The sequence below is a fragment of the Apis mellifera genome, linkage group LG3 (genome assembly GCF_003254395.2).
Source record: "Apis mellifera strain DH4 linkage group LG3, Amel_HAv3.1, whole genome shotgun sequence".
Taxonomy (NCBI): Eukaryota; Metazoa; Arthropoda; class Insecta; order Hymenoptera; family Apidae; genus Apis; species Apis mellifera.
In genome coordinates, this window is record NC_037640.1 from 9710429 (window position 1) to 9723479 (window position 13051).

The following is a 13051-nucleotide window of genomic DNA, read 5'->3' on the forward strand; positions in this document are numbered from 1 at the left end:
TAAGGACATCGTTAAGTTCGATATTTTTACTTTTTTTTTTTTATAATATTTCCACCGCAGTATGTAATTCTTCATCTGTTTCTTTTTTTTTAACGAATCGCTCTATATTTGCGCGAATAATATCGAATAAAATATTTTATATATTTGATAAAAATTTCACGAATTAAATCGGATCGAATTTCTTCGAGTAAAACTTGCAAATAAAAAATTAAAATAATTTCAATCCCAAATACAAATTAATATCTTCGACTTCCTAGATTAAATATTATCCTCCATCTGCCAAATATTTAAAATTCAATATCGCCATTCGCTCCATCCTGATTAAATTTTCAATCTAACAAATATTTAAACCTCAACGACGCGCCCCACTCAAATTCGATCCATTCGCAGAGAAGATATAAACCACGTATCCATGACGCAAAAATAAAAAAAAAAGAAACAAACTAACAACGATCCGTCCCTCGACTAATCAAGCTCACCCTCCCCTATTCCTCATCTTCACGAAAAAAAAAAAAAAAAAAAAGAGGAGCACGAAGCAATTCAACTCAATCCAACACGAAGAACAAAGTTAGACAGAAAACAAGAAGAAGAAGGAAATACGCGGTTCGTTTCTAACCCTGTGAATCAACCGCTTGGCCAGATTACACTTACAGAGGAGGAGGGGGAGGAGGAGGCGCGGCGGGTATCAAGCCGTACGAGGCCCCGGGGAGAACGAGTGTCTCTTAACGTCGTGGAAATTAAAGATTCTACGGGGGTTGTGCGGTGCCATTAGCCGTGCCAACATTTCACAACGGTGGTACAACGGGGAGCACAATGTCCTTCTGCTCTTCTACCCTTGGCCGAGTCGAAGAGGGGAGGAGGTTGACACGGGGGCGGAAACGTTATCTCGCCGGCGCAGATGACAGCGAGGGTGTGTGGAGCACCGCGCCGGGATCACCTCCCAACGGGATCTCCCCCCCCTTCCCAGTAATATTTCGACTATAAATGTTTGAATATCACCGGCTGCCTCTGTTCAACGCTGCTTCTCCGCGCGAGGGTGGCGACCGAGTCGAGGGTGAACGAGCGAATCGAGGGAGAGGTCGGCGATTTCATGGTGGATCGCTCGTGTAATTTCTCCCTTTCTTCTTTTTTCTTTTTTTTTTTTTTTGAGGGGGACTTGTGGACTTCATCGTCCACGTTGGAAAATGGATAGAATAACGTGCGTGGAATATCAAATCTCTCCTTTCTTTTTTTTTTTTTTTTAAGGGGATTATGGGTTTCGATGTTGCGAAAAAGTGGATAGAATGGTTTCTTCTTTTTTTTTTTTTTTTTTTAAGCTTGTCAACCATCGTTGGAAAATGATGGGCAGAATATCTAATTATTTTTGTTTTCTTTAAAGAGGATTCGTGGATTTCATTTGTGCACGCGTAATAATATAGAATACGTATCTAAAAAAGGGGATTATTCTTTTTGAATAAAAATGATACGCGTAGAATGGGTGGAAATATACCTGGATGAAATTAACTCGGAAGGATGGTGGATTTGTGTTTTTCTTTTTAAAGGATTCGACGGAGCGCGATAATGGATGGAGGCGTTCGAGAAAGGGTGGTAAAACTCTTTTGTGAACGAGACCAGCGGAAAACATTTTTAACGAGTGTTCTCGAGTATTGGAAAGATTGGGAGGAACCTTTTTCGGGGAAAATGGAAAATCTGTGTGCGGTTTTAGTGGTGTTTTATGTTGCCCTTTGTCAAGGAGATGAGTAAACCTTTTTTTTTTTTTTAAATATTTCCACGTTGAGAGTATAGTTGTATCTCTTTCAATCTGAAAGGAGATTATAGTAACTGTTTCGAAAAATTTATATAAAAAATCGAAGAGTCAAAAGAAAAATATTACTCTTCCATAACAAAATTACTTCGATATTCTTCAAATAATAAACAAGTTGAAAAACATTGACGTTAAAATTATCATCCAATTAATAGCGCATCGCATCGAAATGATCGTAAAACGCACAAAATAAAATAAAATAAAAAAAAAAACATTTGCGACTCGTAAATAAATACATTATCAATTATTGCAACTTGAACTAATCGTCGCAGATGTTGCTTATGCTAATGCAATCGGCCTATAACGCCGCTCTGCCGCTACCTGTTGTCTTCGACACGGTTGCACGAGCTAATTTTATCGATGCGCACAACCGGTAGCGAGATAATCGTGTGCCACCGTGCGCTTCTCCTCGACTTGTTGTTCCTCTCACGGGGATAGCGGGTGTCGCGAGGCGACGGTTCTTATCGAGACGAGCGCTCGATCGAGCTCGCGCCGCGCGATAGATAACATTTTCATTAGGATAGGAAACGTTTATTAAAACGTCCCTGACGATATTCAGAATATCAAGCTGGAATTAACTCGCTTTAATGAAGCTCAAAGAAGGAAGGTCTGAGGTTGCCGGGCAATCGTGTCGCGAGCTAGTTTGCATCTTAATGCTCGATCAGCTTGAGGCGAAATCGCAAGGGACAAGGTAGATAGCTAATTAAGCCCGGCATCCGAGGCAATTGTTTTTAATCCGCGATTAAGTAAATTTTTTTTTATTTCGAAGCAAGGTTTTTCAGGTGAGAAATGAAAAGCGAATTTAAATGGTAAAAAAAATTGTATCCGGATGATAGAATGAAAAATTGGAAGATGGTTGGTGACAAATTTATTATTGAAGGAATTTTTTTGAATGTTATGGATTAGTTGGAAAGTTGATTTTATAATGTAATAATGTTAATAGATAAATAATCTCAGTTTCAGTCGCATTATATATATATCTGACTCCATATTTTCATTTGTGAAATATTCTACGAATGGGACCACAAACGTAGCCAAGATTTATTAAACACAATGTAAATGTAAAGTCCCCAAGGAACCTCTCATTATTATACAGCCCCCCTCGTCATCTGGCCAACTATCGCGCGAAAACTCGTACAATTCCAATATCTCCGACTTATGACCCCCTATTCGAGGTCAAATCCCTTTGCAAACTCCCTTTTACACGTATTGTCAACCCCCATGGGCAAACTCCCCATTGAAAAGAGAATGATAATAGTGAGGATTATTGTAGCCTGTATGTCAATTCTGAATGCATATATTTGTATTTATAATTATTCCATTTAAATATGGATTTCTGCAAGATTATTTTGAATGATTAATCTCGATTCATAATTCTAATGTTTCATCTTCGTGTATATATATATATATAAAATTGTTCTTTATATCATATGTTATCCGAGTTTTTATTTATTCCTATCCATTTTTATAAATTTTAAAACAGCTCAAATTATATATATTTAACTCTTCCAGTCGTAAATCGTTAGCTCATTGGGATAAATTCTGATTCTTTTTTCATAATTCGTATCGCTGGATTTCCTCCTTAATCGTCGTTACCTACAGGATCTCTACGAATGCTCACATTTATAATATATCAAGAGGCATCGACCATTAATCTTAAGCTTTAAGATTGGAATCTTTATATTGCATCGCTAAAAATTTCAAGAAACTATTCAAATATTAACGATCCAACATCCGACAAAGCAAAGTGAAACTGCAAAAATAAAAGAAAAATGAAAGAAAAGAAGGGAGAAAAAATTCGCCTCGACGAGCAAACCTAACCTATACTTCCGACCGCTTTGAAAAACGGGCTGTCTCTCGGCCAGCAACCTCCCTCCTCGAGCAGGCGCTCGTGCAGGCACACAGCGAAGCTTGTAAATCACAATAAACCGTATCGTTTATTAACGATCTCATTTATGCGGCGAGGAGCCGTGCACCGGGGTTGTTGCACAGAGCGAGCATGCACTCTGCATGGGAATCGGCCGCGAGCCGCCATTTATATTCAGCCCGGTCCTGCCTAAACGATCGCGCGGAAACACCGAACGCGCGATAAATTATCCATCGTCGCCGCTTGTGTATCGCGACTTGAGCGCGGACAGCCGATTGGCTACCGGTGATCCGCGCTTAATAAACGGGAGGAACGCGCAGCTGTGGCCGAGATGGCACCACCTGCGAGCCTAAAGGTGGCGACGGCGGCGGCGACTGCGGCGTAATTGTCGCGCGTGACAACCACCTCGATCCACGATCGAATCACGATCGACGATTCGTTCTGTGGTGTGTTCCGTGGACGTGGATTGGGTTCTCATTTCTCGATCGGTTAGAGCGGATCTTGGGGAGCGAAGTAAGCGTGGGAGTCGGCGAGTAAGTCTGGCAATTGGAGAAAGAAAGAGAGGAAGAAAGAGAAAATTGTTAGGTTAGGTTGGTTCGAAGATTTTCTAGGGGTCGCGAATTTAATATTTAATAAGAAAAACATGATTGTAAAATAAAAATGGAACGAAGATATACTGAACAAAAAAAATTTGTGGAAAATTCTTTTTCATTTTTCACCGAACAAGGAAATTTTTATAGGTTAGACATCGAACGAGCTAAAATTTTAAGATTGGAATTGATTTGAATTTTAGATTAGATGTTCATAATAAATGGAACTCAAGTGTAGATTCAAGGAAACAATCCATTTACAGAGGATCAAATCGAAGTAGCGAAACTACTGCGAATCGATCAAAACACTTTTTCATCGTCTCTCCTCGTCACGATCGTCCCTTAAAAGTCTCATCGAAGTAATTACTCAAAAAAAAAAAAAAAAGAAAGAATAAAATAACGATTCGACTCGATCGTTTATCGCACACATACAGAGGAATAAGGACAAAGAACAACGAATCGAACGATTGTGGCCGATGTTGTCGTTCAAGGTTCGCGAGATGCTCGATCGATGCAGACCGGTACTAACAAAAGGTAATTAGTTTAGAGTAATTAGCTGTTTCGCTTCTCTTCGCTTTTATCCTCCCTTCGTTGCCCTCGCGTTCCATCTACCTTTTTTCCTCCTCCTTCCTTTTTTTTTTTTCCCCCCCCTCATCGAAAGTGAACGCAGCCACGATAACAAGAAGTAATTGTCCTGCGTCTTTTTACCCTTTAATAACACGGTACAGTAACCGTTGACACGAAACAGGAGGACTCGAGGATCCCCACTTCGTGGCCTTCGTACGTTGGCTTTTAACAAGAAATTTGTTCGAGCTGTTATAAACGTTAATCGCGAAAGTTTTTGGGTTTCACGTTCATGGAAATCTCCTCTTGTTTCAATCATAGGAATTTTCAAGTGGAACAAAAAATTCGATTTAAAAAATTTCACGATCTTTTTACAATAGCGAAACCGACAAAAATTGTGTGACTCTGAATTTTGAATTTCCTTCTAAACTTTCAAACCTCTTTCACCTAAAAAAAGAAAAAAAAAATTGTAATCTTAAATCGTTAATTTTTCCACTTCGAATTTTCGTTAAAACTTGAAGAAATCTTATTATTCATAAGTCGAGCTCGCAGTATATTCGCGAAAGAGATAAATTCTCCGCCTCGCGAAACAACCGGGGGGAAGAGGAGATCTATTTACATAAAACAACGCGGATCCTTTCTCCCTTTAAAAGAAGGCTTGAACGGACGGAGCTGTAAATTAACTCAAGACATTGTATTTAATTAAACACGCGGGGAGTGAGAGGCGTTAATTAAAACCGACCTCCTCCTCCATTATTTCCCGAAAATTGCCCGATCTTTGTTCCGACTCGTGAATTTAGACCGTATCCTTTAAACCAATCCACGCCTATCTAATTATAATTTGCAACTTGACAATCTTAAAACCAATCTAAACAAAACGTCTAGAAACTTGACACTCGTAATATTACTCATTCGCTTCCGTTTCATCTCTGACGAGTCGAAGAGACAAGATATTTGAGAAAGAATTAAATTTCCTCATTCTTCCATTCTCGCAATTAACGTGAAATTGAACGTCGCACAGCACGGACGACATAAATAAAGCCTACCCAGAAGAAGAAATTCCATAATACGAGCGGGTCTAATCGATGGGCAAGCAGATGATCGTGGCCAGGCCGAGCGACACTCTTTATTCTATCAATTATTCCTAATTAGCTAGGAGGCTAAGGTGACCAAGCGAATTCCTCCCAAGAGCCCGTTCCTTCGCAAGGTCTCGAGGCCTTGCTTACGTGAAATAAGTTAGCACCAAGTCGCAAAACGAATCGTGCCGTTTCCGTGGAAGGAAAAGGGACCATTTTCGTATATCCGTCCTATCCACTCCAATACAATCCTCCCCTCTACGATTATCTATACGAAACTTATCAGAAATGAGCAGGCAAGGATTCATAATAAAAATTTCGTTGAATTTTCTACGAGCTAAGAAAGAGGAAAGAAATTGATCCAGGAATTCGAAAATGGCAGAGGAGAAGAAGCGTTGGTTGCCTCGTTCCATCTCGAAACTGTGACCAATTTAATCCCCTCGCCTAAAATATATATCCATTAATACTGATCACGAATGGTTCTTTTTCATTTTGTTTTTTTTTTTTTTCTTTCTAAAAGCGTCATGCTTGGTCGATGAACCTTGGATCTAGAAACGTGGCCGGGAGGTCTGTCTGTCGGGAGGACCTTCAACTATTCCGGGATTATTTCAGGAGAAGTTGCGTTTCGTCGAGGAAATTCGATGGGCGCCTCTAATTACCTGTGGTACCGTTAACGAAAGGGCCATTTATTTCGAAACGAAATCGGCGAGAAGGGTAGCAAGTCACCGGTTTTGCAGCGAGGATTGATGAGATTACGCGCCACGTAGTTGGAGTAATTAGGATGTTTCTTCGTCGGGTTAATTGTGCTCGTGAGCTTTGTGCGTCAGAGATGATTGGTAGTAGGATTTGATGGAGTTGCTCTCGGGGATCAATTTTGCAAAATTTTGCCAATTTTGAAATCGACGAACGAAAGAGAGGAACAGAAGATGATTGCAAACAAAAATTGTACGTTCCTATCTCGAATATCTTTTTTTTCCTCCACTTTCTGCGAATGAACTTTGCAAAATTTTGTCAATTTTCAAATCGAGCGAATGAATGACAAACGAAAAAGAAGAACAGAAGATGATTCTATTTCTATAGATTAAATTCCAGAGAGAAACCAAATAATAAAATTATATTTGCTGTTTCTTTGCCTCGAGAAAAAAAAAATTATACGTTCCTTTCTCGAATTCCTTCCTTTTCCTCCACTTTCTGTTTCCTGAATGAACTTTGCAAAATTTTGCCAATTTTCAAATCAAGTAAAAGAGAGGAACAAAAGATGATTGCAAATAAAAATTGTAACAGAATGCTTCTATTTTTAGATTAAATTCCAAAAAAAAAAAACAAATAAAATTCTAACTGTTACTTTGCCTCGAGAAAAAAAAAAATTATACGTTCCTTTCTCAAATTCCTTCCTTTTCCTCCACTTTCTGCTCCCGCGAATCAATTTTGCAAAATTTTACCAATTTTAAAATCGACGAACGAAAGAGAGGAATAAAGGATGATTCTATTTCTATAGATTAAATTTCAGAGAGAAACCAAATAATAAAATTCTACTAATTGTTACTTTGCCTCGAGAAAAAAAGAAAGAAATTATACATTCCTTTCTCAAATTCCTTCCTTTTCCTCCACTTTCTGCTCCTGCGGATCAACTTTGCAAAATTTCGAAATCAAGCGAATGACGAACGAAAGAGAGGAACAGTTGATAATTGCAAACAAAAATTGCAACAGAATGCTTCTATTCCTATAAATTAAATTCCAGAGAGAAATAATAAAATTCTACTAACTGTTACTTTGCCTCGAGAAGAAGAAGAAAAAAAAAAAAGAAAAAGAAATTCTACTTCTAAATTCCTCTCTCAAATTCCTTCCCATGATCCCTCTCCTCCACTTTCTTCCCATGATCGATAAATCATCCAGTTTCTTTCTCTCCGGCGAAAACAAAACATGTTTATAACTGTACAATAAAAAAAAAAAAAAAGAAAAAGAAAAATTAACTCAAGCTGTCTTGCAACGAATAACTAATGTTCCCGTTTCCTCAAATCCGCGAGGTTTCGCCGGAGCGGAATGGCGTAACTCGCGCGAAATGCTGTAACTGGCGCGACCGTTGGAACCGTTACGGGCAGAGCTCGGGTTACGAATTAAAAGCGAATTAAACGGAACATTATTTGCCAGCAGGTTTCTTGATTCTTGGTATGAAATTTCGGCTCGATCGACCAAGAAGACACGCCTTTTTTTTTTTATTATATTCCAGCCAGAGATTTATATCGTGGCGAATTTAAAAGAAGGAGGGAAAGGGAGAGGGAGAGAAACAAGAGTAACAAGTGCAATTTATCAGAAGACGAAGATTTAGAGCAAACCTCCCCTCTTCCATACTGATGTGCCGAGGCGATCGGTCATTAAATGGCCGGAACAGGTTCACCGGATTAATTTGGTTGGCGGACGGGCCAACCAACCGCTTTGCTTTCGCTGCTTATTTTCACGTTCCTGGAAGGTAATTGCAACGTGTCTCGGCATCGTGCGCCGGAATTTTGAAGGATGGCCCAGCAAGAGAGGTATTTTCTTCTGTATTTTTTCAATCTTGTCGTTTGAAAAAACAAAATTTTTAAATCACCGTGCACCGCGTTTCGATCAATTCCCGCGAAACACATTCCATCCACCTGAATCATTTATTTCCTCCCGGAGATGTATCTTTCGTTTCGAATTATTCCTATTAATCCTGTTAAAATAAATAAAAAAAGAGGTAAAAGCTTCGATCTCGAGGAACAGTTAGAAAACCCGAAATTTCACGTTTAATCTCTCCTTTCGAACGAGCATAACCGGCGAATATTTAAAGACTAATTAAATTCACCGTGTTTTTATTCGCAACGCTACGCCACGAATTTAGAGCATCCCTCTTGAGGAATGACATAATTGGGCACAGGTGGAACAGGTTCCACTTTACGAGCAAATTGTACCATATATATATATATATATATATTTATACACAGGTGAACAGGTTGTTGCTTTCGTTACAAGATAATTGGCGCACGCGACTTCGGCATTATACACGCGTTTTATAAAAAGATAACGCGAATATACCGAGCGTTTAAAAAAGATACGCTTTTCGTTTCCCACCATCTTGATTATTCCCTGAGAATTCGACGAATCAACAGTTATCGTTGGCACGAATAAAAGACTCGAAAGGCTCGATTAAAAAGGCGTTCCAATTATGTTGCGGGTATGCAAATGAAACAAATGCCTACTCGTAAAGTCTACTCGCGAAAAATTATTGCACCGATGTCGCATTTTAAAGTAGTTGACCTTTCCTACATGCACACACATATATATGTATATAATGTAAATGATATATAGAAACAAAGTTTATTATGCAAATTTGTGGCAGACGAGTAATATCGATATGGAAATCATCGTGGAATGTCTAAGCCACGTGTCCGTGCTATTTTCAGTATAATGGGATTCAGACACGGGGTCGAGCCACGAGGATTCCCATGGCCTATTCAAAGGCCGTTGATTGACGTTTACTAAGGATCTTACTACTTCTTCTCAAAAGAAACGATATCTTAGAGGAACTTTAGGCGTCAGACTTTGGAAAAGAATTAGTAGAGCCTCTCTTTACGTAAGAAAAAATTCCCTTAACATTCTTGCTCTCAAATTTTTCTTTATCTTATATAGATTTCGATGTACCAATCTCATCTTCATCAATTCGCTCACAATTCCAACTTATACCATCGAATGATATACTCCCCTATTATATTATATTATATATTAACCACTTCGGTACGAGCGTCGACTATAATCGACAGCCAGGAATTTTATTTTATCTCTGCAGTTGCGGAGTGTTCGCTCGCATAATTTTAGTTTCAGTCCATCACAGTTCTGTGACGTTTTTACATGTATAAAATATTATATTTAGTTCTCTTTATATTTATAGCAACTCAATGGGCACAAAAGCGACGTTTCGTGGCCGATAAGCGCCGTACCGAAGTGCTTAATCCCTTCAAAATATCAATTATCCAAAAATCCTAAGATCTCTTAATCGAATTCCTCGCCACATTTCCCCTGGAAAAAAAATATTCACGATATAAAATTGCGACTTATCGAGGAACCCTTAAAAAAAAAGTATCCTTCGAGAAAGGATATACACGTTTGTGCACAACTTCTTTCAGAGAAAAGAGGGAAACGAAACAGCGATACAACAACGGGCAGAAGAATCCAATCGAACTACCGATATGCCGTGTATCCACGCATTCGGATATCAAAACGTCCGTTTCTTTATTTCGCCGCCACGCGGGCCTTTATCGTATTCACGTCTCGGCTAACTTTACATCCCCGGTATTCTTCGAAACCGTGCCACGATAAGGCGTCCCTCTTTTTCCACGGTCAGGAAGGGGGAAAAAATTCGGGGAGATATCGGTAGAAATTTATTTCGCCCCGATTGTTGCGCGAAAAATATCCCAGAAGAGTCTCCGGATCGAGATAATGACGACGGCAAAAGGCGAAAACCAATTTCGATGGATGCATATATATATATATATATATATACACATACACATACACGTTCTTCGAGAATGGATTCGTCGTACGTTCGAAAATGGAAAGGGAAGTTCGAAGAATTAAAAGTGTGTGTACAGAGGGGGGGACGGATATTAAGGTTGAAGGGTTGATCTCGAGAGGAGGGGGGAAGAATATTACGATGGAAGCAGCGTGGATAATTACGACGAGCCTCCGTTGGGCGGAAGACGGATGCGTATTAAATGATATTTCTTTTTTTCGCTGCAATTTGGAGCTCACGAGGTCCGTAAGTAAATTTATTGCGAGCTTTAAAATCGGGAGAGAGGGTATTGCCACGTATGTGATTGGACACTGTTTTATGGAAGGAGAATATAAAGTAAAATTTTTCCAATTTGAAAATTTATAAGAGTTATGCCTGTTGAATAGATTTTTTTTTATATATGAAAAATTTTAGCGATATTTAATTAGAATTAATTAGAAGATCGATATCTTTCAAACAGAAGAAACGAGGATCGGTTTTAACACGAACAGGAAATAATCAGCAGAAGTTCTACAAACCGTCTGACATGTATCTACTAATTAATTATTCATCGTGTTAAATTTTCGCACGAATCGCGAAACAAATGGAAACGTGTATTAAATTATTCGAGATACAGGATACTACATCGAACAGATAAGATCGACTCGAATTTTAAAACTAAGAAATTTAAAATTAATTTTCAATCGCGTTTATTTTTACATCTGATTTTCTCTTTTTTCTTTTCTTTATAACTAATCCCATAATCTAAAATTTTTCCAAAAAATCGTGGATACGTTGAAAAATATTCTCTATCCATACGAAGAACCAAGATGGCGGTTCAGAGGGCCACATAATACACGCGAAATCCAGCCTTGGCCAGGGAGGGGGTCGATAATAAATATGCAAAAAGGAGGAGCATCGATGCCGTAAATAAAAACGGCGGGTTTGCGTGCTGCGATCTCCAACAGAAGAAGAAGAAGAAGAAGAAGAAGAAAAAAGGAGGCGAAAGAATAAAAGAGAAGGGCGTACGAAGGAGAAAAGAAACGAGGGGACGAACGAAAGAAACGAGCGGGGAAACGGTACGCAACCGACTTGTCCCGGTAATCTCTTGATTTAGTTCGACTTAGGGACACGGTACGTGTTCCCCTGGCCACTTTGTCGGCTACCTTCGCGAACCCTGGCGATGAAGATACGGGAAACGAGCGGGAGAGTTGGTATCTCGGGCGTGAAATCATCGAACCTCGCGATATCTCCGCCGACGTCTCTATTTTTGGAAGCTTCCACCAACCGGATGGCGTGAATTTCGAACCGTCCATTTTGTTTGGTTGGTTGTTGTTGCGAATTTTTATGGCCGAGGAAATTCGAGGGAACAGAGAGAATCAATTGGAGAATCGATATAAACTTGAAAGTATAATATTTTCCCTTAAATTAGTACGAATTTTGTATTTTTAAACAAATTTTATCTCGTTACTTCAAACATCGAGCATTGAGCAAAAAGGAATCGTTTGTAGCAATGCAAACGATCGATGGATCATTGTTAAACGTTGTTAGGTTGATCACTCACCTGGACTCGTTGCCTGTGACGATCCTGTTTCCGTTGCCGCCTCTCAAGTTCCTCTTTTCTCTCGATCAGCGACCTTATCTCGACCGCAGCCACGGGGGCGGTACTATCGTCAGGTACGTCTGTGCACAAGGGTAATCTCCTCATGGTGGATACAGGCTCATCCTCACCCTCGCTGTAACTTTCTACCAGAAGCTCGGAGTCGCTCTGAAAACGAATCAAGAATTCTCTTTGAATTCATTACCTAGGAATGAGTATGGAAAAAAAGGGGGGGGGAGCTGGAACTAATTTTCCTCTGGATATTACTTTTTCCAACCAATTTTAATTTCAACTTTATTTTTATTTTCATCCAGTTTTCGTGCAATTGTATTTTTGAGAGTGCCTTCTTTTTTTATTGAATTATTTCATTAAAGATGATAGAGATTATAAATTCATATTTATCAATGTATGTATTTTATATTATAAATGCAAGTTTTGTATTTCTAATGATGAAAAATGATAAATGAAATAAAATATTCTCTTTAAAAGCTATTCATCCATAATCAATGTCGACAATCAATAACAAGAGTCAATTTTCTCAAAATCTACTATATTGCCAAACAACTCCCTTTGCTTCAACTTTCACCCCCTCCTTTCAATTTCCCTAAACGACACGTTAATCCCCTTCCATCAAAATTCCATCTGCCCCCAAATGCAAACGCGAATGAACCGATGAATAATTCACAAAGGGGGGGAATAAGGATCGTTGCCAAGGATCGTTCTTAAACAAAATTTTTTATTCGCCCAATGGACGAGCGACGATGAGCAAGAGTCGTGGAGTTGTTAAAAAAAAAAAAAAGTAAACTCGTTTCTCATTTAATGAGAAAATGGAGGAGAATACTTGCGTTAAATTACACGTTTCAAGAAACGAAATAATTTAACACGTGTAGAGAGTTGAATATTTTTATAAATATGATAAAAAAGAAGAGAAAAAAAAATTCTTGTAATCACTGCCATATTTCTACGCTAATGGATATATTTTTATTTTAAAGATTATACGCTCAATTATATCAATTCTCTCTCTATAGGCTTGTAATTTT

The 13051-nt window shown here is 38.8% G+C and overlaps 1 protein-coding gene across 3 annotated transcripts in view; it reads right to left on the reverse strand.

Moving 5' to 3' along the window:
• The window catches only part of LOC409795 (telomerase-binding protein EST1A), a 137795-nt gene that overhangs the window by 11809 nt on the left and 112935 nt on the right, over window positions 1–13051 (reverse strand). For all 3 annotated transcript variants that reach the window (XM_393289.7, XM_006566772.3, XM_006566773.3), the window contains one exon: window positions 11976–12179. In XM_393289.7, coding sequence (XP_393289.4) covers window positions 11976–12179 — 204 coding nt within the window. The remainder of the gene's footprint in view (window positions 1–11975; window positions 12180–13051) is intronic.